The sequence below is a fragment of the Gallinula chloropus genome (genome assembly GCF_964237585.1).
Source record: "Gallinula chloropus genome assembly, chromosome: 2".
Taxonomy (NCBI): Eukaryota; Metazoa; Chordata; class Aves; order Gruiformes; family Rallidae; genus Gallinula; species Gallinula chloropus.
In genome coordinates this window covers 77958579-77983950 of record NC_140086.1, presented here as the reverse complement: position 1 = coordinate 77983950, position 25372 = coordinate 77958579, and the positions used below count along the sequence as shown (strand labels likewise).

At 41.9% G+C, this 25372-nt stretch overlaps 1 protein-coding gene across 1 annotated transcript in view; it reads left to right on the top strand.

The window, feature by feature from the left end:
- The window catches only part of CTNND2 (catenin delta 2), a gene marked incomplete at its 5' end in the record, with an annotated part of 546420 nt that overhangs the window by 214261 nt on the left and 306787 nt on the right, over positions 1 to 25372 (top strand). The window contains 2 exons of the mRNA XM_084260131.1: positions 19253 to 19287; positions 20235 to 20351. Of these exons, the coding sequence (XP_084116257.1) occupies positions 19253 to 19287; positions 20235 to 20351 (152 nt within the window). The remainder of the gene's footprint in view (positions 1 to 19252; positions 19288 to 20234; positions 20352 to 25372) is intronic.

Here is a 25372-nt window from a genome sequence, read left to right as displayed (position 1 = left end):
ATAAAATATTAGATGTAATATACAGATTCAGAGAGAGAGGGATGAGTCTCAAGTACTCAGGTCAGTGTTATGTCTGTATACATACATGTATGTATACATACATAGACGCATAGCTGAAACGCTGCTTTCTCCAAGACTGTTTTCCTTGACTTCTGAAATTAAAGCTAACTTTTATTTGTCATCATGCAAGATGAAAATAGGCTGCAATGTATACTTATAGTTGTGCTTCTAATAGAGCTTTGTGTTCATTCGTTGCTGCCCTATGCTTTTGTTTTTCTTCAATAACAGGCACTGCTTCCGTATTGAATAAAAAATTAATAAAATTATTTCACCAAATAATGTTTTAACCTTCTGTTTTATGCATGAAGTGGTAATTACAGTAAACCATGGTTTCCTCAATGTCCCTTTATTTGACTATCCATATTTTGGCTGTATTTTTATGTAGTTTCTTAAAGACCTATTTATGAGTAGTAGAATTTGTATCTCTGTTTTATAGATGACCATGAAGTATTTTCAGAATTCCCGATTTCTTTAAACAACTTGTTAAAAAATTTTCTCTTTTTTATCATTATGGGAAATAAAAAAACCCAAAATATCTACTTGTCCAAGGAGAAGGAAAACAATTTTCTGTCTTAGTTTCCTGAAAAAAATTGAATCCAAGTCATGGTAAGATGAAGTTGGAATTAAGCTAAGGAACAAAAAGTCCAATCTTATCTGATATCAGATAACTGATTTAATACATTTTAGGTACTTATCTTGCCTCATCTTCAAACTAGCTGAATTTCTCTTACACATTCTTGTGGAAAACTGTATTCCCCAAGACTGATTTTTGAGTAATTCTGTATCATTTCCCTTTATCTCATCTTCCTGTTAACACCACTGTCTGTTGCCTTTCTGGACTTTTTTATGCCCACTGTTGAAATCTTGTACTGTTTCCTTCTTTATTATAAAGCTATTAACTTGGCAGTATTAACTGATAATGGGTTAAATGTCTGATGGAATTCTAGATATATTAGGTCTACATTCCTTTTTTTAACTCTTTGAGAGAAGTTTAGCATTTTCTGTGCTGTGTGAAAATTTAAAAAAAAAAAAGTGGTGCATCATTCCTTTTCCTGTTGACCATGAAAATTTGAATTATTAGCAATTTTAAAAAAATTTTGGAGGTCAGCCTAGGGTTGACACGTGGTTTGTTTAGTTTCTTTCCCTTCTTCTTAAATAGGTACAATACTTTCTATTGTCTGTTTCAAAGGTGCCATCCCCAGCTTGATAGATAAATAAAATCTGTATTTACCATAATGATTTCAATTTTGGACTAGAGATAATATAGTTCATTGTAAGGTATAGGGTATACTGTATTCTTTGAGTTCTTCTTACCAGGAGATGTAATTTTGGCTCTACAGAGATTGCTTTTATTCCAGTCCCATCCTAACTGCAAAGTTGTCCTGTACTGGAGTCAAAATTATATGGGTGTCCTGTACAGATTTGTGAGCTGCACTGCTCAAAACAAAAGATTGCTGAAATTATTTGACCACTAGAGATTCTTAAAATGTTACCAGTGGGTCTTTTCATGTTTTCTTTATATACTTTTTCCTTACTCGTTGCATTCTTTAAAATGGAAAAACATTAAGACAAGGACACAATTTTAAACAGTTGAAGACTGGTGACACCCTCCAACGAGCGTTTCTTGGCGCTGCTTTGAGCAGGGGGATATATGAGCTAGGTGATGGGGAGGCAGAAGGCCATCTCAGCTTTTGACACTGGCAGCCCTTGAGTTAACTTACAAATACTGTTCTCCCTCAGAGTGGCCACAGAACAGATTGCTTTCTTAATTGTTTTCAACTATGAGCTTTAGCATTTCGATACTGGGAGAAATTTATTTTATCAGGTCCAGAACAGATTTTATGTGATTCATTTTAAGGGAGGTAAAAAAAAAACCCCACAAAACCAACGAGTCTCCTCTTTTTCATACTGGCTCTGTTTTGCCAGAGAAAACAGAATTAGCTTTTTTGATTGGACTGTGTCTGAGCTGCACTGTACGAGTAATAGAAAATTCTCAATCTCACCATTGGCTTTTAAACCTACATTAAGATATGTAAAGAGGAGGAAATTTCAGAGTTAGCAAAATGATGGGATAACTCAGTTGAGAACCCTTCAAACTTTAATTTAGTGTAATTAGAGAAAAAGAAAGATAGAATAAATGCAAAGGTAGCAACTGATATGTATATGCATTAATTCTGATAACAGAACATGTGATTGGGTGTGCACAGAGGGAAAAGTATAACTTTTCTAGCAGTTAATATCTACCGGCCCTGGGATAGAAAAGATCTTAATGACTTGTTCTGAACAAGTGATGTCAAGGCATCCTAGCGAAGGATTTGGATAGGTGGCCAAGAACTTGATTTTCCTATGGTTCAGGAACCTTTTCACCAAAACAAAGGCCTTTTAAAATTTGTATCTGCCGATTTGAAGCTCAGCTTGCTACTTGAGGTCTGTGTTTCATATCCCTTGTCTGCCTTTTAGGAGAGTCAGCAGAGAAGATCAGTGCTTTTACTTAACCAAATAGAGTTTAACGCTTTTCTGCATCATTATACAGACTTGCCAGAAAGTACTAGATGGCCCCTTGAGCAGAGTGAAGGTCAGTGCCCTATCCTAACACTTGAAAGTGTTGCAACTTTTCTAATTTGAAACGCTTTCAGGATTGCAGTAGGTAGAATTCAGTTTTATCAAGCAAACCTTCTCAGCAGTTGAATTCTTACATTAGGAGGTTCTGAGATACGACCTTGGTGCTACCACAAGTGGTAGACTAACAGGTCTCTTAATTGTTCACAGGTGGTAAAAGCATATAGCTAAGCCTCCTGGTTTTGGTGGTTGGCTTTTTTGGTTTGGTTAGTTTGGGGGTTTTGGTTTGGTTTATTTTTACATAACTTGAGAACCTGTAGTATTTGTGAAGTCAGATTTGCATTGGAAAAGTTTGTGATAATTAACTAAAAAGCTTTCACCAGTAGTCCATTTACTCTCCCCTTTCATTTCCCCAATTTGTGGAGAGGAAGATGGTCTTTTGGAGAGCTTAAAGGAATGATAATATGGAATATCAGGGGCATTATTTTGTTTTTACAAATATTAGCGGGATTGCCTGAAACAGGAGCGAGAGAGCTGAAGTACACGGGGTTTAGGAAACAAGTTTGCCATTCAGCTGTAACAAAATCAGCTGCATGATGCTAGGTGCAGGTGAAGAATTTGGTACTTGTTTTGCTGTGCAGGGAGCGACAGATAGGTTATGTAAAAGCCAAATAGCAGAAAGCAGTCGGGAGTGCAACTCCCAAGATCAGCTGAGAGCTTTTCTTTTGTTACGATTTCCAGCTTGACTCTTGTGACTAATGCAGCCCTTCATGGCTTGCCAGGCTGGCTGCAAATCAGTGCAGGCAGGATCAGGGAATCACATCGCCCAAGTTCTCTTGCAAAGTTTGAAGTCAGCGTTGAAATGTGTAGTTGATGTACATATACCAAGATGAAAAGGTTCAGTTTTTAACTGGCTTGTGATGCTTCATGTTTTGGATGTGGACTATATTTAAGTAGAAAGGTGATTTCATCCTTTTGTTCCCAAAACAAAATTTCCAAGGGTTGTTTTTATTGTCAAGTAACTTTCACGTTTTATGTTGTATATTCTGCTAAGAATAAGGATGATTCAAAATATTATTGTTCCCAGTATTACTAATACAATACCTGGAAGATAATTTTCTTCAAACTTCTACAAAGAGATCCTTTTACTCCTTAGGAGTATTCCCTTTAATATCTACATGCAGTTTTAAAAATAGAATTATAATGTGTTTCTTACATCTGTTTTATTCCAGATGTCGGACTTCAGAGCATGGTTTCACAAATATAGCGTTACCTGTGATGTATTTCTTTAGTCACTGGTAGGCAATGAATAATGGAACAAATGTTTTCTCAAGGAACTGATTCTCGTTTTCCCCTCTGAGCCTCAGTGGTGGAAAAGACAGAATTAGAAGATTGTGTGCTTACAGAAAAGGTCCAAATCTGTCTCAAGGTTACATTTATTTTTTGTCAGATCATATTAATACAATTTTAGTTATTTTCAGTAATGAAGCTGTGATTAAAGGTTATCCATACAGCTAAATAGCTGTTATTACCATGTGTCATTTTAGTTACTTAGACAATCTGTCAACTCCATATACAGACAGACAGTTTACAAATAAGAATTTTCAGTCCCATGGTTAAAACCATACATCAGCATCAGTTGTTCAGGGGTTAATCCAGCTGCTTATCAGCCACCTAATAGGTCAGATTACCTTGACATTGTTTTGGGCTGGCATGGTAAGGTTTTGGTCACAGTCAGGCTGCAGGGGTAGCTTCTGCAAGAAGCTGCTAGAAGCTTCCTTGAGGTCCTACAGAGCCAATACCAGCCAGCTCAAGGGCAGATGTACCACTGGCCAGGGCTGAGCACATCAGTGACAGTGGTAGCACCCCTGAGTTAACAGAGGAAGATTTGGGGGAGGAAGCTTTTTTTTTCTTTTAGCCAGAGAAGAGAGTGAGAAGATGTAAGAAACTTTGTGTACACCAAGGTCAGTACAGAAGGAAGGGCAGGAGGTGCTCCAGGCACCAGAGTAGAGATTCCCCTGCAGCCTGTGAAGACCATGGTGAAGCAGGTTGTCTCCCTGCAGCCCATGGAAGATGATGGGGAACAGAGACCCCACCTGAACTCCATGGAGGACCCCACGCTGGCGTAGGTGGAGGTGCCTGAAGAAGGCTGTGACCCAGTAGGAAGCCCTCACTGGCAGGAGCCCAGGCTGGAACAGGTTTGCTGGGGGGACTTGTGTCCCTGTGGCAGACCAGGCTGGAGCCCACCTTCAGTTCCTGAAGGACTGCACCCCATGAGAGGGACCCACTCTGCAACAGTTTTTGAAGAACTGCAACCCATGGGAAGGACTCATGTTGGAGAAGTTCATGGATGACTGTCTCCCATGGGAGGGACCCCATGCTGGAGCAGGGGGAGAATATGAGGAGTCCTCCCCCTGAGGGAGAAGGAGCAGCAGGGACACTTTGTGATGAACTAACCACAATCCCCATTCCCTGTCCCCCTGTGCTTTTGAGGGGGAGGAGGGAGAGAAAATGGGAGTGAAGTGAAGCCTGGGAAGAAGGGAGGGGTGGGTGGATGTGATTTAACAGTTTTATTTCTCATTGCTCTAGTCTGTTTTGCTTGGTAATAAATTAATTTTTTCTAAGTTCAGTCTGTTTTGCCCATGATGGTAACTGATGAGCAATCTCTCCCTGTCCTTATCTCAACCCAGGAGCCTTTTGCTATATTTTCTTTCCCCTGTCCAGCTGAGGAGGGGAGTGACATGGCTGCTTCCCTGATGTTTTAGTACCTGTGGTGGTTTGGCCCTGGCTGGAGGCCAGACTCCCTCCAAAGCTGCTCTATCACTCCCCTTTTCAGTCGGACAGGGGAGAAAATACCTATTGAGAGGCTTAGGAGTCGAGATAAGGACGGGGAGAGATCCTATTGCAATTAGTGTCACAGGCAAAACAAACTCAGCACAGAATAAAGGAAAGAAACTCCTTAATTTATTACACTGCACTGCACACTGAGACCAGAATCAGATAATGAGAAGTGCGACCAGATCTTAAAGCACCTCCCCCCACCCCTCCCTTCTTAGCAGACTTCCCTTTAGTCATGCTTTCGCTCCCTTCTTCCTCTCATTGTGGCATGGAGAGGGGCAGGGACTGGGGAAATGGGGTTTTGGTCAGTTCCTCGGTTGTTTTCTTTCTTAGCTGGGGGGGGAGGGCATTCCTCACACCCTTCTCCTGCTGCACTGTGAGGCCCCACCCACAGGTCCTCCATGAGCTTCTCCAACATGAGTCCTTTCCCATGGGGCTTCAACTCTTAACCAGCTGCCCCAGCGTGGGTCACTTCTGTGGGGTGCAGTCATAAATCATAGAATGTCTCTCATTCTCTCTGTCCCAGACTGCTCCAGCCTGGTCCTTCACGGAGTCACAAGTACCCCCAATAAACCTGCTCTGGCATGGAGATCTCTGTCGCTCATCTCTGTGCCTCTGTCTCTCTCCATGGGCTGCAAGTGCTGGCAGGGGCTTGCTGCAACGCAGGTCACAGCATCTCCTGTATGTCTCCACCTGCTCCAGCATGGGGCCTCTCCACGGGCTGCAGGTGGGGTCTCGGCCTTTTCCATGGGCTGTGGGGGGACACCCGCTCCACCATGGGTTTCTCCACAGGCTGCAGGGGCATCTTTCTCTTTGGCACCTGGGGCACCTCCTCCCCCCCACTCCCCGGCGTTGGTGTCTGCACACTGTCTTACATCTCACTACATGTGGCAAAAAGCAGCTGCTGCATTTTTTTTCTCCTAAATGTGGTTCCCAGAGGCGCTGTGACCATTGCTGATGGGCATGGCCTTGGTCAGCAACGACTCCAGCCTTGAGCTGGCTGGTGTTTGCTCTGTGGAGCCTGCAGAGAGCTTCTGGCTGCTACTTGCAGAATTACCCCCTGCAGCCTTGCCGTCCCCACCCCTACCCCCACTTCCAAACTCAGCCATGCAAAACTACAGTACCTTTATTAGATTTCCAGCAAAAGTTTCGATACCCAGTTTTAACCCATTTTTTCTTGTCCCACCTGTATGTTTTCTCTAATTTTATCTTTCTCTGTGGTTGTTTAGCCTTATAAAAGCCAGTTGTGCTCCCTTCTCAGACTTGAGTTGTCTCATATAAAGCCACCAAACTGTTTTAACTTTATCTTTTATCAGTTTTTATTTTATCTCTTAAAACATGAGAATTAACTAAAAAAAAGTGGGAAGAACAGAATACTGAGGGAGTCTCCCACATGCCTTGGGACAACGTGATGTCCAGGACAGTATTTTGAACTTAGCCCCTCTCTAGGTGTCAACTGAACCAAATGATGCCCAGAAGGCATTCCAACCTAAATTGTTTTTTGACTATTCCCCCTTCATCTCAACAGAAAATAATTTGTTCAACACATCTATTAAACTTGGCTTTTTAAAGATACACCTCAAATCCTCTACTTAATCTTCCTTTCAAAAGAATCTTTCCAGCTACCCCCAGAGTCTTCTGTTTCATGGCAGCGTTTCATGTCCACCCATGTGGTGGAGAATACAGAAATAAAAGACAACGTGTAAGGTAGAGATGACTACCATGCAGGATGCTCAATGTCAAAATTAAGACCATCTATTCAAATCAAGAATATTCTTTGTTGGTTACAGGGGACTTCCTGCCACTGTGTCAGCACAGTAGGAGTTTGCTCCTTGCCCAAACAGGCAGAAGCTGCAGGAAAGGGAATAGCAAAATCATCAGCTAAGAAAAAGGAAGAAACATCCTGGCTCTGTGTTTTCTTCTGTAGTAGGGCAGAAGGAACTGAAAGGAAAGGAGAGGGTTGTTTACATGGAAACAAGCAAAGGTGAGGAGCCCTGAAGGGGTTTCCTGGAAGGAGCTGAGTGAAGCTAATTTGAAGAGGCTGTAGGGGAGAGGAACTGGGAAGGGCTGTGATGTGCGATTTCACACAGTGACAGGCTATGTGTATGTTGTGAGTTTCCTGCATAGAATGTGCTTTCTCCAAGGTAGAGGCCGTCTGGCTTCTGTTTGCATCGTTTCCCTAAGGAAGTTCTGAACTCCAAATGAATCATCCCTCAAAACCTAGAGAAAATCACTTCCTTATTAGTTCTCAAGGGCAACACAGAACCAATAATGTGGCAGAAATACTCATGTAAAAATGTGATCACACTTAAAATGTTTTACCTCAAACAGTCCAAATGATCTAAGGATTGAGTCTTGTGCAGAAGTATCCTCCTGCCATTCATCTGAAGTGAGAAAATGAGGAGCTTCATGCTACTGGTAGGGCTTTACCTGCTCTAGCAGTTAGCTATCCCAGGAAGAAATACTGCAGCATCTTTACATGCAGAAGAGGATTTCCGTAAAGGAGTTTTATTTATGTTGCACCATGTTTCTATAGAAACTGTGGCACCAAAGATCAGGACCAAAAAGGTACCAAGAAAATGTGTTGGAAGGTTTATTTTTAGATGACTGTCTTCACGCACCCATAGTTTGGGTGGAGTTCCCATAGTGCTTATACAGCACCTAGAGACTATGTGCCTCAGTATAGAATTGATCTCAAGTCACTAAATTTTCTTTCCTTATGTCAGAATGTTGGGCAGATACCTTACAAGAAATTCAGTGTCACCTCTAGACCTTCAGTACCTTTTTTTGCTCCACCAGGAAGCTGTCTTTCCTCTTGTGAGTACTGCAGTCTTGAAGCACTCTTTCTCTGAAGTCATCCTTAAAAACATTTTGCAAAGAGAAGATAGCTGTGCTGGCATCCTTTATAATGGAGCACCTTAACTAAAATACTGTGTTGGCTTCTGTAGAGGGCTGAGGTTTCATAGGAAAGATTGGGAATAGCCTGATGCTTACACCAGAGATTTCTTTGATTTCTCACAATGAATAAGAGAGGATTGTCATTGAACCAAAATGATCACAGGATGGTTTGAGTTGGAAGGCACCTCAAAGATCATCTACTTCCCACCCTCCTGTTGTGGGCAGAGGCATCCTCCAGTAGACCATGTTGTCCAAAGCCCCATCAAACCTGGGAATGAACACTGCCAGGGAGGGGGCAGACACAGCTTCTTTGAACAGCCTGTGTGAGGGCCTCACCGCCCTCATAGGGAAGAACTTCTTCCTCATAAATCTACCTTCTTTTAGTTTAAAGCCATTACCCCTTGTCCTATCATTACGTGCCCTGATAAACAGCCCTCCCTCCGCTGATCATCTTTGTTCATCTTTCCCTCCTCTGATGGTCTCTGAACTTGCTTGAACCTTCTTATGTTGGGGCTCCCAGAGCTGAATGCAGTACTCCAAGTGTGGTCTCAACAAGAGTGGAACAGAAGGGATGAATCTCCCCCCTCAGCCTGCTGGTCCCACTTCTTTTGATGCATCCCCAGATACAGTTGGCCCAGGATACAGCAAGGGGATATGGCTGGGTCATGTTGAGCTTCTCATCCACCAACACCCTAAAGTCCTTCTTCTCAGGGCAGCTCTCCCATTTTCCTCATATCCTGTAGTTATGCTTGGGATTGTGCTAAACTGTGTGCAGGGACCTCGCACTTGGCCTTGTTGAACTTCATGCAGTTCACCCAGTCCCACTTCTCAAGCTGGTCAAGGTCCCTCTGCATGGCATCGCTTCCCTCCAGCATGTCAACTGCACCACACATCTTGATGTTGTCAGCAAACTTGATGGGAGTGCACTTGATCCCACTCTTCATGTTGTCAACAAAGTTGTTAAACAGCACTGGTCCCAGTACTGACCCCTGAGGAGCACAACTTGTCACTGGTTTCCACTTGGACATTTAGCCATTGACCACAGTGCTTTGAGTGTGACTGTCCAGACAATTCCTTATGTGCCATGTGGTCCATCCATCAAATCCATGTCTCTCCAATTTAGAGAGGGGCAGTGCCAAATGCTTTGCACAAGTCTAGGTAGCTGATGTCAGTCATTCTTCCCATACATACCAGTGCTGTGACCCTGTCACATGCATCCACCAAATTTGTTAGGCACAATTTGCCCTCAGTGGAGGCGTGTTGGCTGGCTGTATCTAGTTCTATCACATTGTGCAGAAGTGCTTTAATAACTCAACTGCTGGGGAAGAGGGAGGAGGGAAAGAATAAACGGGACCTCATGTTATCCTTCAGGTGTTGTGTTGTCTTCTTTAAAGCATGAGAACAGTTACTGTATTTTCTGTGCAATCCTGTCTGTAAAGTGTACTTGAAGAATACAGTTTTACAAGTACTGATAGGTCACATTGTGATTTAGGCACTAAACTGCCCAGTTACCTGAAGGCAGAGACGATTTTACCTCTCCACTATCACATTTCTCTAATTTGTAGTTTCTGATTTATTTTTTGAGCACTTAAGTTCTTTCCAGATACTGTTTGAGATGCTTGCTTGGTTTGAATCGAATCCACCGCTGGGGCTGAAGAAATATGATAGCACACTGCTATCTAAACTGCTGTGCTGCAAAGAAGTGGCAAAATTTTAAATTTAAAGGAGGTGACCTCGTTGGTCTCTACAGCTTCTGGAGGAGGGGAAGGGGAAGGAGGTGCTGAGTTCTTTGCTGTCTGGTGATAGAACATGTGGGAACATTTCAAAGCTGCACCAGGGGAGGTTCAGACTGGACATTAGGAAGCATTTCTTTACTGAGAGGGTAGTCAAACACTGGAACAAGATTCTGAGATGGTGATGCTCCAAGCCTGTCAGTGTTTAAGAGGCATTTGGACAATGCCCTTAACATGCTTTGATAAACTAGGATAATATAAAATGGATATAAATAGGACTGGAGTAGTTAAAAAGTTGCTTTTAAAGGAAAACCATGTCTACAAACCACTGAAATAGTTGGGCAGTTGGACTAGGAAGTCATTCTAGGTCTATTCTATTCTATTCCTATTCTATTCTACTCTATGGTATGCTATTCTAAATGTGCCCATTTTGAGGTAGTGGAGTTTTGGAAGTGAGCTCCTTTCTCAAATACAAATTAGGTTTGAAGCAAACAGGAAGAACTAACGTAATTTGAGCAGAAAACCATCCCTGAGCTAATTCCTTCTTTTTGTAAACCACCATTTTTTTATTATTTTTTAAAAATTATTAATTAATGAAGGGAAATTACCAAATGAAGTAATTTGATTTTATTTTAGCTTCTCTAAGTTAGAATATGAGGGTGGTTGTACTGATTCAGAGTTAGGGTCTGTCTAGCCCAGGATCCTGTTTGGGATACACAGGGGCCAGGAGTGGACAGTGATGGAAGAGTGAGAATAGGGGAGTCCTGTAATACTTGTCTCCCTGTTGTTGTCATTGCTTTCAAGTTTAAAGTTAACTGAAGTATAACGAGTATTTATGGTTCTATTTGCATGTGTTGCCTTGCAAATCCTTCTCCTTGGAATAGTAACCTTTGCAGGCTTCCACTGTGAAAGGATTCTCTGTCTTTTGCTGTCACACCAGTAACTGTCTGCAGAAGAGAAAATAAAGGAAACTGGCTGGTACTGCAAGCTAAGTAGCAAGTGTTTTGTTTCTAGGTGGCCAAGTACAATCAAAGCTTCAGTGAATGTTTTGGGGGAAGGGGGGCTGGTATGTGTGAAATAAATTCGTTCCAAAAAAAAACCAAACAAAAAAACCTTATTATAATCATTCCTCAGGTTGACCATTTCAGGGGTGATTGTCAAAAACTGGAGGGAAAGAGGTGTGCTATTCTCTGTGTCCTTTGAATAAGCAGCCTTTGCTGCCCGCTTTGCAAGCACCTGAGCAGCATACTTGGTGGACTGCAAGACCACTGCTGGTTTTCTGTGCATGTTCTGTGCTCAAGCAGCGCTGCTCAGTGCAGCACACTGAACCCTAAATTGCATATAAATGGGAAAAAATAGAACCGTTCTTACTAAGCACAATCAGTATAGGAAAATATCCTGTGTAAGTAGGATATAAAATCGGACTGAAGCAGTTAAAAAGTTGCTTCTAAAGGATAATCGTGTCTGCAAACTTCTGCTAGTATCAAATGAGGAGGGAAGCATCGATAGTGGGACCTTTTTGAAAATTAACTGTGAATATTTCCCTGCATCCTTGGAAAGAACTACAAAACATTCATAGCACAGCCACAAAATTCTGCTATTGATTTTGTAAAGCCTTGGGAATAATTTGTCTGGGAAAGAAAATAGACTATTCTCTTTCCCTGTAGGAACTTGCAGCAAGGCCTTTCTAATAAAGGTGAGAATTAACCACCTGAATGGTTTTCTGGCATCTACAGCTAAGAAGAACTTTGTAATAATTTGAGCAGTCAGTTTGAAATGCACAGGGTAGGAAAGACCAGCCATCAGTAAAATATGTGTGGACTTGTGGGTGTGGGGGTGTTGTTTCTTATTTGGTTTGTTGGAGGGTTTTTTACATTTTTCAGGGTCGTTTTAGGTGATTGGATTAGGTTTGCTGGAACATCAAAAGGACTTCTTGATACAGTAGCTGAGTTGGTACCACAACTGACTTACAGGTTGTGAGTAGAGATTTGAGGGAGGTTACTGTGTCACATCTAGAGAGGTGACTACCAAAGTCAGAGAGTTTGACGTAATTTTAAATTGGGCAAGAGAAAAAGTTGGACTTGGGCATTGATCTTTTCTGTGGTAACATATTGAGGGGTTGGTACATTTTCACAGGATTATTTAATGTAAAATTTATTCAATTTATTTTGCCAGATAGTTGCTACTGAAGATTGTTCACTATTTTCCAAATAACCTGGAATACTGTTTTACAATCTGCTTCTCCTTTGCTTTAGATGGAATATTAGTTTTTTAACTTCCTTGCTTTTTGTGAAATACTTCTGAATCGTTTTTTTTCTTCCACCTTCCACATCCAGAATAGCAATTTAGAAACCAGGGAGACTGTATCTGCTTGTAATTATTTACAGCAGAGCTTGTGTGCCTCCACTGTAGAGATAATTGAAAGATCATGTGCTGATACAACTCCTTGTAATAATCATAGAATGGTTTTGGTTGGAAAAGACCTTCAAGATCATCGGGTCCAACCATCTATACAGCCCTACTAGGTCCAACACTAGACCATGTCACCACGTACATCTACTCTTCTTTTAGACAACTACAGGGATGGTGACTCAACCACCTCCCTGGGCAGCCTGTTCCAATATCTAGCAACCTTTTCAGTGAAGAAATTTTCCATAATATCCAATCTAAACTTCTCCTGATGCAAAAATCTTTTCATAGCTCTTCTATAGTAGTATTAGATATAATTTCATCAATTATTTTAGAAAACAATTAGAAGAAATACTTCTGTGTAGCAGATAGCCATATCACTTTCTCCAAAAATGAGTGACAGCTGTAAACTGAGTAACTTCACACACAGAGAAGAGGCACACAAACGTTTCTTGGATAATTAAAGAAATACAGAAGTGTGAGTTTACCCTGGCAGCCTGCATGCAGTCTCCACGATAAATCAAGAGGCGTGCCAGGAAGAGTGAAGGAAAGCAGACCTACATCTCTTCCCAGCAGGAACTGAGTTCCTTGCCTACAGTGTACTTCCGAGGAGTAGTAATGCACATCTGAATAACCAAATCACATGGCCCCGTGTGCATGTGCACTGATGGGTATTGGTGCACAGGATAAGAAAAAGTCATTTCCACAGGCTGCATAATAAATATTGTGCCAGTAGAAGTGTGACAGTGTGGTGAAGCTCCTTCTTGCACGGGATGGTCTAGAAGCTGTCAAGAGGCAATCTCCTGAAGGGAGCCAGGTCTCACGTCAGGTCACGTAACCTCTAAAACGAATCCCAAGCGATTCCTCAAGCACCGCTGTGACAAGGCAGTGGTGAAAATGCCTGTGCTGGGCTGGGGGATTGATGTAAGATGCCTTTGCCCCACCACTGTGTCTGCTGCCAGGGCCACGGGCACACTCCTGACTTCTAGGAGTTCAGCTGAGTCCAGGGTGTCCTTGCTGATGCCCGGCACCTGTTTTGAGAGTGAATCCTGAGGTGTTTGTACAGGCCCGATGGCAACATTGTCAAGGGTATCTCAGGCAGTTTTCCTTCTACCAAAGAGCTCAACAAGAGCTCAACCTCGGGGATACCTCCTGTGAGCGTTCTGGTTACTGTTGTAGAAATGTGGCTCATGATCATGGTCCAGGAAGGCAGTGTTTTGGTGTCACTTTGGGCATTCACCAAAATTGTTTTTGACTCCTGTAAATTGTGGGGAGAGGGGTTTGATGGTGGTACATAACTTACCTTGTTCTGCTGGTGCTGGCTGTGGTGGGACTACCATTGTCTCCACAGAGCCCATTTTGTCATGCTGGGTTCCTATGCTATCAAGTCCATCTTGAAGAGGACACCTACTCCTTGTTTAGCTTTACTTGAGGTGCAGGAAGAAAACCAATGAAGTCTCCCAAAGGCCCAATTCATTGCTTGTTTATGAACATACTGTAGCTCAGACCGGGATTCTTCTGCCCATGCCTGAAAAGAAATAAATTTCATTTAAACAGATTGCTGGCAATAGTCAGGCATCCTCTGCCGACCGTAGAAACCCTGAACTTTTGCAGACCTCTGTGCTTCTGGTCTCTCCACGCTGTGCACAGACAGGTAGAGCTCCCCGATCGCCCCGTTTGCGTGCTGTTCCCCAAAACGAGCTCCCTGCAGTGTGCTGTGCTCATTTGCCCTTTGTCCCCCTAAGCGTGCAAGGTCACACTGAGGAGGGTATTACACATGTGCAGAAATGGGAACGTGCGAGTTCAGCTGGAATCAAGATGACCACTCTGTGGATACGTGTTTTATTCGCTCTTGTCCGGGGAGGTAAAACACCTTTTACTGGAATATTTCCTTCCAGAGATGGTTGTTGAAGTTAAAGTTGTAGGCACGGTGTGGTGCCTCCTTACAGAAGATAGGCTCGTCGGCTTCAAGATGAATTAGCTTCAAGATGAACACCCCCAACTAAACATATAGCACTGGTTTTTTTGTTTGGTTGGCTGGTTTATAGCATAATCTTCTCGTTCTTAAATTACTCTTCTTCCCTGGGATTTTCCTTCAATAAGCCTGGTTTTCTAAAGGCAATAAAACTATAAAAGAATCTTAAGTTTTGCACAGTTGAGTGGGGACACAGGGTTCTTTGTATCACTCAGATATAAGTAGAACAATCGTGTTATTTGTACTAGAACATCTGAAGTAGATAAAGATGCAGTGAGTACTGATAGTGAAGGTGGAATGCAGCAAATAAATCATAGTCATTCTTTGGGTTTTGGGTTAAGGGAGGTAATAATTACACCTACCTCAGTTCTCAGCTAATTAATATTTTATGCCATTATTTTATAATGGTACAGTAACATAATTCTGTTTAAAATCACCCTCCTCCAACTCTTCAAGGTTGGTGCAGGTTTCCATAGTTCAGAACTTCCCAATAAAATATTTTATTGCTCAGCTTCCTCGGTTGAATTCAGTAAAGTTTGCCAACATACCATGAGGCATAGGAATATGCAGAAAAGTGGTTGATAATGAATGTTAAACCTTTTCTTTAGAAAAACTATAAAGCAGAAAGCATTATTTTGCTGAGCATGCTGAAAATTTTATTGGGGGAATACTTCTGTGGAGTTGCTTTTTTTGTTCTTGTCTGTTCTTGTATTTGATGTGAGCGTACAGCCAATTGTACTGATCTCTTGTGAAGCTGGAAAACACCTACAAGAAAAGCAACAACAACAAAAAAAAAAGAGCCCCTTTTATTCACTCCAGCAGATTTGGCAGAGCTGTGTGACAGCCTAAAGGCTCCCTGTACAGACACATCAGGTTCCTTCAGTCAGGAATCCTTTTCAGGCCAAAAGCAAGAAAAGCTCATTTAAAAAAAAAAAAAAAAAAAAAAAAAAAAAACACCACCAAAAACCAAAAAACCAGGTTTAGGTTTTTTGTTTGTTTGTTTAAAACAAACAAGCAAAAAAGCACCAGGTATCTAAATTTAAACTATGTCAAATTCCAAAAGATTTTTCTAGGGAAACCCTTTATGTGTTTGTCTGCAAGAGTAAGGCATCTGTTTGTAATGAAGGAATGGCAACGGTAATGTGCAGCTATATTGGACCATTCAGAAGCTAAAAAGCATGGGTTTTGCTGGGGAAAACAGCTCGCTTTTCATACCAGAATATATTGATATCCTTGTGTAGGAGCAAATACACTTCTAATGGAGACTCATCGAATCACAGAATCATTTAGGTCGTAAAAGACCCTTAAGATCATCAAGTCCAACCATAAATCCAGCACTGCCAAGTCCACCACTAAACCCTGTCCCTAAGCACCACATCTACGCTGCTTTAAAATACCTCCAGGGATGATGACTCAACCACTTCTTTGGGCAGCCAGTTCCATATTTGGAACTGAATGAGAAAGTAGCTTTAGGATAAAGGTTTTGATCGTGAACCTGTTACCTTGACTATAAAACTTCCAGTATTTATTCAAAGACCATTTGCAGTAGTTGTGAGGAGAAGCCTGACTCAAACTGGAAAAGCCAAAATACAGTCAGAAATATCTGCAATCCTCTTTCAGACCTTCCCACCAAAGATTTATTAGGGTGAATACATTAAAATGTTTCTAGGGAAGTCAGACTATTGATATTAAGGATCCCTACTGATCAGCCACTAGTGATTCATTTAATACTCTCTGTACTACGCCAATAATGAACTTCTACATTTTATATGAATTTGTTGCTTAAAAAGGAATTCCTGCATATGCTAATACACTCTGTATGCACAGACTTGATTTTCTTTTCTCACTGATTTGGGCGAGGAAGCACAGTCTTTCACATCTCTGTGTTCTTGCCAGCCACATTTAGTAATTCACTCTGCCAGCAAGAAAACGCCACCTGAGATACTGCTTTTTTTCCTGTCTTTTGAGGTGGAATCTATCATATAGAATCTGGATACTGGAACAGGGACTGTATAGTGAAAAGTAATATATTGCTTGTTATGGATGGTACAACTTCCAGAATTGAGGATCACTCTCAAGTCCCAGTGTGTCAGCTGAAGCTGTGGTTGTTTACTGGGTGTGGAGAACCAGGCAAAAGTAATTTAAATTTGGAAAAAATAGAATTTCAAAAAGAGCCCCTATTCCTAGTCCTCTCCCACTACGGCTCCATTCCTGGTCACAAGTGGTGTTCCTCAGGGCTCAGCCCTGGGTCCAGTCCTGTTCAATGTCTCTATCAATGACCTGGGTAAAAGAATTGAATGTTCCCTTAGTAAGTTTGCAGACACTAAGCTGGGAGGAAGCGTTGATGTGCCTGAGGATAGGGAGGTTCTTCAGAGCGATCTGAACAGGCTGAATCGATGGGCTGAGACCAACAGGATGGGGTTGAACAAGGCCAAGTGTAGACTGCTGCACATGGGACATAACAACCCCATGCAGCGCTACAGGCTTGGGGGAAACTGGCTGGAAAGCTGTCAGGCAGAGAAGGATCTGAGAGTGTTGGTTGACTGCAGGGTGAATATGAGCCAGCAGTGTGCCCAGGTAGCAAGGAAGGCCAATGGCATCCTGGCTTGTATCAGGAACAGTGTGGCCAGCAGGTCCAGGGAAGTAATTGTGCCCCTGTACTCAGCACTGGTGAGGCCACACCTCAAGTGCTGTGTCCAGTTCTGGGCCCCTCACTATAAGAAGGACATTGAGGTCCTGGAGTGTGTCCAGAGAAGGGCAACCAGGCTGGTGAAGGGGCTGGAGAGCAAGCCTTGTGAGGAGTGGCTGAGGGAGCTGGAGGTGTTTAGCCTGGAGAAGAGGAGGCTGAGGGGAGACCTTATCACCACTTACAATTACCTGAAAGGAGGTTGTAGGGAAGTGTGTGCTGGTCTCTTCAGCCAGGTGACAGGTGTTAGGATGAGGGGGAATGGCCTTAAGCTGCACCAGAGCAGGTTCAGATCAGACATTAGGAAAAATTTCTTCACCAGAAGGGTTGTCAGGCATTGGAACAGGCTGCCCAGGGAGGTGGTTGAGTCACCAACCCTGGATGTATTTAAAAGATGGGCAGATGAGGTGCTCAGGGATATGGTTTAGTAGAGGACAGGTGTGGCTGGACTTGATGATCTCAAAGGTCTTTTCTAACCTTGTGATTCTGTGACTCTATCGAAAGGTAATTTAAATTCATTTCTTCCAGTTTAGCACTTTGCCATTGTTATTTGCCAGAGGACTCTGGCTGTGTTTATCTTCAGTGTTATTAACTTCAGTGGACTCTAACGCAAGCATTGGAGTTGAGTGTCTCATCGAAGGGCTAGCTTCTTTATCTGTGAAATCTCACGACAGTATATCAATATAAACCACACATAGTAGATATTTGGAATTGGATGATGATGTATAGATTTGAGCTTGTCAGATTAACACTTTTGATGCCATCCAGAAATTTATAAAATGTAAACTTGGCAATTATCTGATTTTTTTTAAACACTATCAAATCTGATCAATAATTAATGCAAGTTCTTTTCCTGTAAAAAGAGACCTCAAAAAAGAAGCATTTAATTTCATTGACTTTGTTCAGAACACAGATACCAAGAGCTATATTCACATATCAATAAGACATCCAGCATCTGTTGGAAAAGGGAAAATTCTAAGAAAAAATGAAGATTTAAAATCCATTTGCTCATTAAAAAAGCATTTATTCTCAACAACAGGAAGAAATACATTTCTAGTTTAAAAATTTAAATAATGTCTTTTTTCTTCTTTTTTTTACTGGTGGATGCAACAGATTCTTCTGTTCTCACCAAAAAGTATCTTCTAAAAGTGTACAGAAAAAATGTTTTAAACATGACTGTGATAAAATAATAACTATTGACAAAAGAATGATAACTACAGAGTAACTTAAATACTTTATGTATTGCTGGTGTGTGAGAAAGACCTATACTGGAGCATAAACATACCATGCCTTTGAGGAAAGTGTACTCATCGCCTAATTGAATATATCATTCATTTTATCATTCATTTGAATATATCATTCATTTTATAGAAAAAAAAGACCCTTGCCTAACACATCCTCTAGTGTGCAAGCGAATTGTTTTAAAATTAAGACCTTCCATTGCTTAACGCCTTGTACATAGAAGCACAAACACATCTAAATTTACTCTCTTGTATAGACCAACTGAAATAACCTAGCTGCACATTTGAATAACATGAAAATGTACATAATGATTAGAAGAACCAGTAATCATTCTCATAATTCCTTTTAGAAGACTGTTCACTTGAGAAAGCAATATATAACTTCATAAAAATGGAAAAGCGGACAAATAGAAGGATCAAAGTTGTAAAAAAGTGGAAGTAGCTGTGGTGCTCGGGGATGGGGTTTACTGGTGGACTTGGCAGTGCTGGGTTAGTGGTTGGACTTGATCTTAAAGGTCTTTTCCAACCAAAGCTATTCTATCCTTCTACAGTTTTGCTTTGAAATAACGTAATTTGTATTTCAAAACAAAGACAGCAATTTCTATATGTATTTTTTAATTACTTAATGAAGAAGTGACGATGCTTCCCTCCTGTTGAACGAATGCTGTGCAAGGCATTCATTAAAAAATTATGTAAAAAAAAAAATCGCTGTATTTTAAGTATGGTATTTTTTCTTAAGTCAATTCCCTTATTCTTAAACCAGTTCCTCCAGAATAGATTTAGATCTGCTTATTGGTGGCACACTACTGAATCCTTTCAAAGGAATTAACATACTTTTTTTTTCTCTTTTCAGTTCAACAGAAGAGCAGTTTCACTGGCAAACACAAGGTAATGTACTTGCCTACATATATTATCTCCCAGAATGATCATATTTCCTTAAGAAAATGGAACGCAAAACATTTATTTATGGGGGAGGAGAGTTAGGGGAAGGAGTGCCCCATTTTTAGCATGTGAAACCCTCCCTATGCCTGGAAAAATTTGGCAAAAGTTGTTAGGGTTGACAAAGTTTTGAGAGGAGGCATTGCTAAGCATGTCTGTAAGTTTTTCTAATGTTAGACCTGAACTTCCTTGATCTGCTTTTATTAATCCAAGGCCACACTTTCAAAGGATGGCATAATCGGCATTGGTGAGGCCGCACCTTGAGTACTGTGTCCAGTTTTGGGCCCCTCACTACAAGAAGGACATTGAGGTCCTGAAGCATGTTCAGAGAAGGGCAGCCAGGCTGGTGAAGGGGCTGGAGGGCAAATCGTATGAGGAGCAGATGAGGGAGCTGGGGATGTTTAGCCTGGAGAAGAGGAGGCTGAGGGGAGACCTTATCACCACCTACAACTACCTGAAGGGAGGTTGTAGAGAGATGGGCGATGGCCTCTTCAGCCAAGTGACAGGAGATAGGACAAGGGGAAATGGAACAAAGCTGTGCCAGGGCAGGGTCAGATTAGATGTTAATAAAAAATCTTTTACTGAAAGAGTTGTCAGGGCCTGGAACAGGCTGCCCAGGGAGGGGGTTTAGTCACCTTCCCTGGGTGTGTTCAAAAAAAGGGTAGATGAGGTACTTAGGGATATGGTTCAGCTTAGGATGGGAATGGATGGACTTGATGATCTTAAAGGTCTTTTCCAACCTTGTGTTTCTGTGATAATTTTCAAGGCAGCCAGCCTCCTTACCTGATCGTGGTGTGTTGCCCATTCCTTCATCAGCAGTGAACGTTGAGTCACATGTAGGGGGTTTTAACCTTTTGCCTTTCTCTTACATTTCTGTGTTGTTGATTTTATTACAGATGGTCAGAAGGATATAGAAGATGAGCTCACCACTGGTCTGGAGCTGGTGGACTCCTGTATTAGATCACTTCAGGAGTCAGGGATACTCGATCCACAGGACTACTCAGCCAGTGAAAGTAGGTTGCTAGAAATGTGTTTTCTATAACCCAGACATATTTGTAACATCTCATGATTTAAAATCTAATGCATATCTTACAGTGTTTTCCTTGATTTCTTTCTGATACGGGCGGAAGATGGTGCAGTTGCAAGCAGGCAAATTGTCTCCTTGCCTTTGCCAGCTAAGTTTGGTAATTGAGAGAATCTCATTGCTAGTTTGGGGCAGGGGGAACAAATAGAGGAATATACTTTAAGGAAAATAATTTGTAATTAATATCAGTAGTGCTGTACTATACTATAAGGTCATGTCACAAGCCTTCAGCGTCACCACTGCAAAAGTAACTTTGAAACCTTTTGAAAACTTTTTCTGTGTGCAAAAGTAATAGAGGGAAACATAGTGTGGGGCTGTGAGTAATTCTCATGTCTCTTTGGAACCGCTTGGCTGGGTCTCTGTACTCCCTGAGACTCAAATTTTGAAAGGAATATGCAGTCAGCAATAGTTAAGTGAACTTTTTTAAGATGTCCCAGAGAATGGCAGCTGTAGCAAGAAGGTTGAAGTCTTTTCTCAAAGGCTGGCTCACTGCACTGGTCGTTTAGCAGCCCTTCTGCTCAAGGAGATGTGCAGTGGGTGGACAGGTTCTCTGTTGGACCGGCTGGTGGGAAGCAAATCAAGGCTGAACAGCAGAGAAAGCCAGCAAAAGACATGCTGGTCAACGTGTTTGTAGAGCAGATGGCTGCAAATGTTTGTGCTCATGAGTCACATAGACAAAGTTTTCCAACAGGTTAAGAGGTCTTCTATTGGATATAGCATTAGATAGTAAAAAAGCAGGTTAATTCCCTATTTTCCTTCCTTCAGTCTCCTGTCTCATACTCTGCCACAGTGTGTACCCGCTTTCACTTCACTCCTACTGCAGCTTCTGACACTACCTTGGCTTTTCAATTTTCTCTTGTATTTCTCCATATCTCCTTCCCTCTGCTCAGTTGACACGTTTTTGTCTTTTTTAATCCCGTGCTGCCCAGTACCCTCTGACCAAGTCAAGTCTTTCAAGGCAGCTGCCCAAATTCAGTTTTCCCAAAATGAAAGGGGATAATCTCCCCTTCATCTGGAAAGGCTAATGGAATGTGACAGCCACTTCTGCAAAGCATCTCTGGCAATGATGAGTCATCACTTGAAGTGCAGTCATCATTTGACGAAAGGAAGGCATTGCAAATTGAGTGCAGAATTATCATTTTTCTGAACATTTTTCATTATTTTAAAGCAATATTTGCAGTAAAATTCACAGCTGATAATCCTGGGACATAGAAATTTTTTTTCACTTTTCCCATGTGAGATTTCTGGGCCGACAATGTCACTTACACTTCTGATAAAATGTTGCTTGATGTCAACACGGTCTGTGTGATCATGATGTTGCTTGGTCTGGTTTGCCCTGATTTTTTTTCTTCATTTAGGAGTGAGGAGAAACAGATTAAATGACTAGCATAAGGATTGCCTTCCAAATGGGATTCAATAGAAGAAAAAAACTGGATAGATGGCAATATAGGAGAGTGGGAGCAGAGAGGGGCTAGTTTGGATGGGAAACTGGCAGAAACAGGCTGAAGAGATGGAAACTAAATGAAGATGGTAGATGGCGAGGAGTCAGTATTATGTGAAGAAAACTAGTACTAAAGCAAGTTTCTGAAGAGTATGACAAAAAGATAGGACAGAAAGAGGAATGCAGATAAATAGAAAACAGTGATGGGAAGGGGAGCAATAGAGATCTATTGTATCTGGGACCGTCAGGGCGAAGAACTGAGCTTTGTTGAAGCAGAAGGTCCAGTCAGAATTAAGTGCAAAGAGAAGGAACAAAAGGGTGATGAGAATGACATTTGAGAGAGGAAAACAGCAGTAGAGTTATGGACAGGACTATAACTGTCTCAAAGAAAGGTAGGTTTGGAGAGAAGAGGTAGGGGAATGCTCTCACAAGGGAGCAGGCTCCCCCAGAGAGCTGCAAGCTTGATCTCCTTCATTGTTGGGAAATACTTGTGAAGCCCTTTGTCACAGTGCCCTGTACTCCTCCACTACTCGTAATGAAACCAGATTGCTGTTTGCTGTTGTGGCTTTAATGAAGAATCAGATATATGTGCCAAAGCTAGCAGTTGCAGCTCTGCTAATCCCTCACAAATGCAATTAGGATGGCATATACTGGATTTTCTTATTTTGGTTTGGGGGTCTTTTTTTCAATTTACAGTAAAATATCACAAACATATCAGTTAAAATGTTACTGTGTTTGCAGAGTCAAAAGTACTCAAATCAAGGCTGCCTGCACAACATAATTGGAAGTTCTTACGACTGCATTATAAAACAATTATTATCATGCCCTGTTTTGTACACTTTCTGTCCAGGCCTCATTCACCCCAAAGCTAAGGCTCCGATCACACAGCATGCTAGAGGGGGATTTCATCTGGAGCACTTCTGACTTCTCTAAGCAACGAGTAGGACACGCGTACTAAATGAAAACAAAAATCTCTCATTGGACTGCTCAGCTTTGCACTTTAAATTTGATTGTAGCCCTCCTTCATGTCCCCAAGTTCTGATGTTACAATTGTGGAATCATTCCAGGTGTCTTCTACCGACAGTTTTAGGTGTTCCCTGTTAGTTTGCAGGTGTGCTGAGAAGGAACCGCTGTGCCTGGACATGGGGGAATTGCAGTCTCAAATATATGAAGTGTGATATAAAAGGAAGTTTAAAACTCACTCCTAAGTGTCTCACATACAGCATTTTTCATTCACAGACACATTAGGTCTTAATTCCTTCTCAATAGGAAGTGAGATTGATCGATCAATCAATCAATTGATCTGTCTATCTATGTCTCACTACACAGATATTCTAAAAATCATTATTTGCTCTGCATTTGGTGTAAACATAGAGTGTCACAGAATAAAAAGGCAACTTAGGCTGCCTTTTCCTAACTTCTGAGCTGTTAACTTTACAATTTTTGGCTGCATGGCTGTGTTTTAGATATGAAGGCTGACTCTGAGGAGAGCATTTCCATCCTGCCACCGCAGTTCTAGTCTAGTTGAGGCAGATTTTCAAAGTCACCATGTAAAAGCCTGCCCAGGGATGTGACCATAGCTTCTTTTCCTGAACTGTGTGCATCTACTCTAACGAGGTAATCTATTGGTAGCTTTGCCTTTGTAGAGGATTAGTGTGTCTGTACTCAGGATCTTTACGGTTTAGCTTCACGCACCGTGATTTTCTCAGAATTAGTTCTACAAAGTCGTCACAGAGCAGGCAGCTGTTATAATACCCTAAATCCCAAACAGCACTTCACATGTGCTATCCCTTTAGTAGCAAATAAAAGACATTAAAAAAAGGCTAATGGGACAAGTCACGTGAAAGGAGCTTACATCAGAGGGGTTCTGTATTGCTAAGAGAGACGCTCACTAATTATCTTCATTGTGAATCAACAAATAAAAATGATACAAATATGTAAAGCTTTTATTAATTTGGTAAAATACAAGTGGAGTGATCACTGTTTCTAAAGTAATAATTAACACACAAAGGTGAATGATTCATAACTGCCGTGGCAGGCTGGAAATGCTCTCCACAGAGTCAGCCTGAGAGCTGTCATAAACGTTTTCATAGTTGCAATGACCCTGGGACAAGGTTATAAGCATCTGAGGGCACCTCCTGCATTGCTGCCCATCTCTTTTTTTCTGTCCCAGCTGAGTATAAATTTACTCCCCAAACCCATGTGTTTCTAGTTACAAGCAAACAAAGAAAAAGTAAGGAAACTTCCAGAATTATGCAAGAGGCTGCAGCTGAGTTAAGACCTGGAGTGACTTCTCCTTGGTCCAGTTCCCTGTGGTTTGCCTTTAGCTTTACGTAGCTATAGATCTGTCACCACTGCATCGCGCCACTTTACATCAAAGATGATCTGACAGAATTTTTGTGGAGTCAGTGGGGGAGTTCAGCCTGTCCTAAGTGTTTGTGGGGATGTCACCAGCAGAATGATGGTGGTCCACACGTACCCTCAGTCCCTGAGGTTGAATAGGTGCGTGCTGGTGCTGTTGGTGGTAGTCATTAGCTGTGGTGTGTCATACACACCAGGCTGGTCCCTCAATGCCACTGTGAGGGCACCTGATCCATCCTTCTCTCTGCTGTACGTCTCTGTAACACCCAGCATGGCAGCCTGGAGCTGACTGCAGAGCTGGCTGCTTCCCTCTGAAGCTATTTCTTCCCTCCTCCATTACCTCTGTCTAATGAGAACTCAGAAGTATTGCTGTTGCACAGGAAGATAAATAACTGTCACTTTAAATAGGATCAGGAGAAAGACCAGACGCGTGAGAGCCCGGCTAATTGCATGTAAGACACTGGAGCTGAGTCACGGGAGAGGGATGGGAATGCACGGTGAGCGCAGGACCCGAAATCACTGGGGAAAGAAGCATGCAGGGAAGCAAAATTTAGTTCAGAACAGAGATAATACTGGGGATGCTTCAGACAGACGTAAGCCACAGGAGTGCTGAATAGTGACTGGAGCTCAGGAAGTGTATTGCCATGGCAAAATTGGCTAATTTAGTAGGAGAAGACGTGAAAAAAAAAAACCATTTTGCGAGGGCTGACTCTGTGTTGTGGAGACTGAAAAATTAATGTATTCAGGTTAGGATGCTTGGAAGGATGAGGGATGAAGGAAGCAAGGCAATTTTTTCCTCCTCTTCCCATCACTGCACCACTGTCTCAAAATCCCACACCTGCTTCAGAGTCATTCCCATTACTACCTACTCAGTACACCTCCTTTGTTTTGTTTTCTTTTTCTTCTTTTCCCCCCTTCACTACGTGATAAGAACAATTGAAAAGGTAGAAAGCTTCATGGAAAGAAGGAGAATAAACACGGATACTTAAGGCAGAATGAAGAAGGGTGATTGCTGAGGACGTTTGCCATTAAGGCTTGATAAGGTCACAGTCTGGCCTGCAGATAAGTGGGAAAGGCCTGAGGCCCCCAGATATCTACCCTCTGTTGCACAGAGAAACTGGAGGCCTCTGAGCAATCGTAAAGGACCA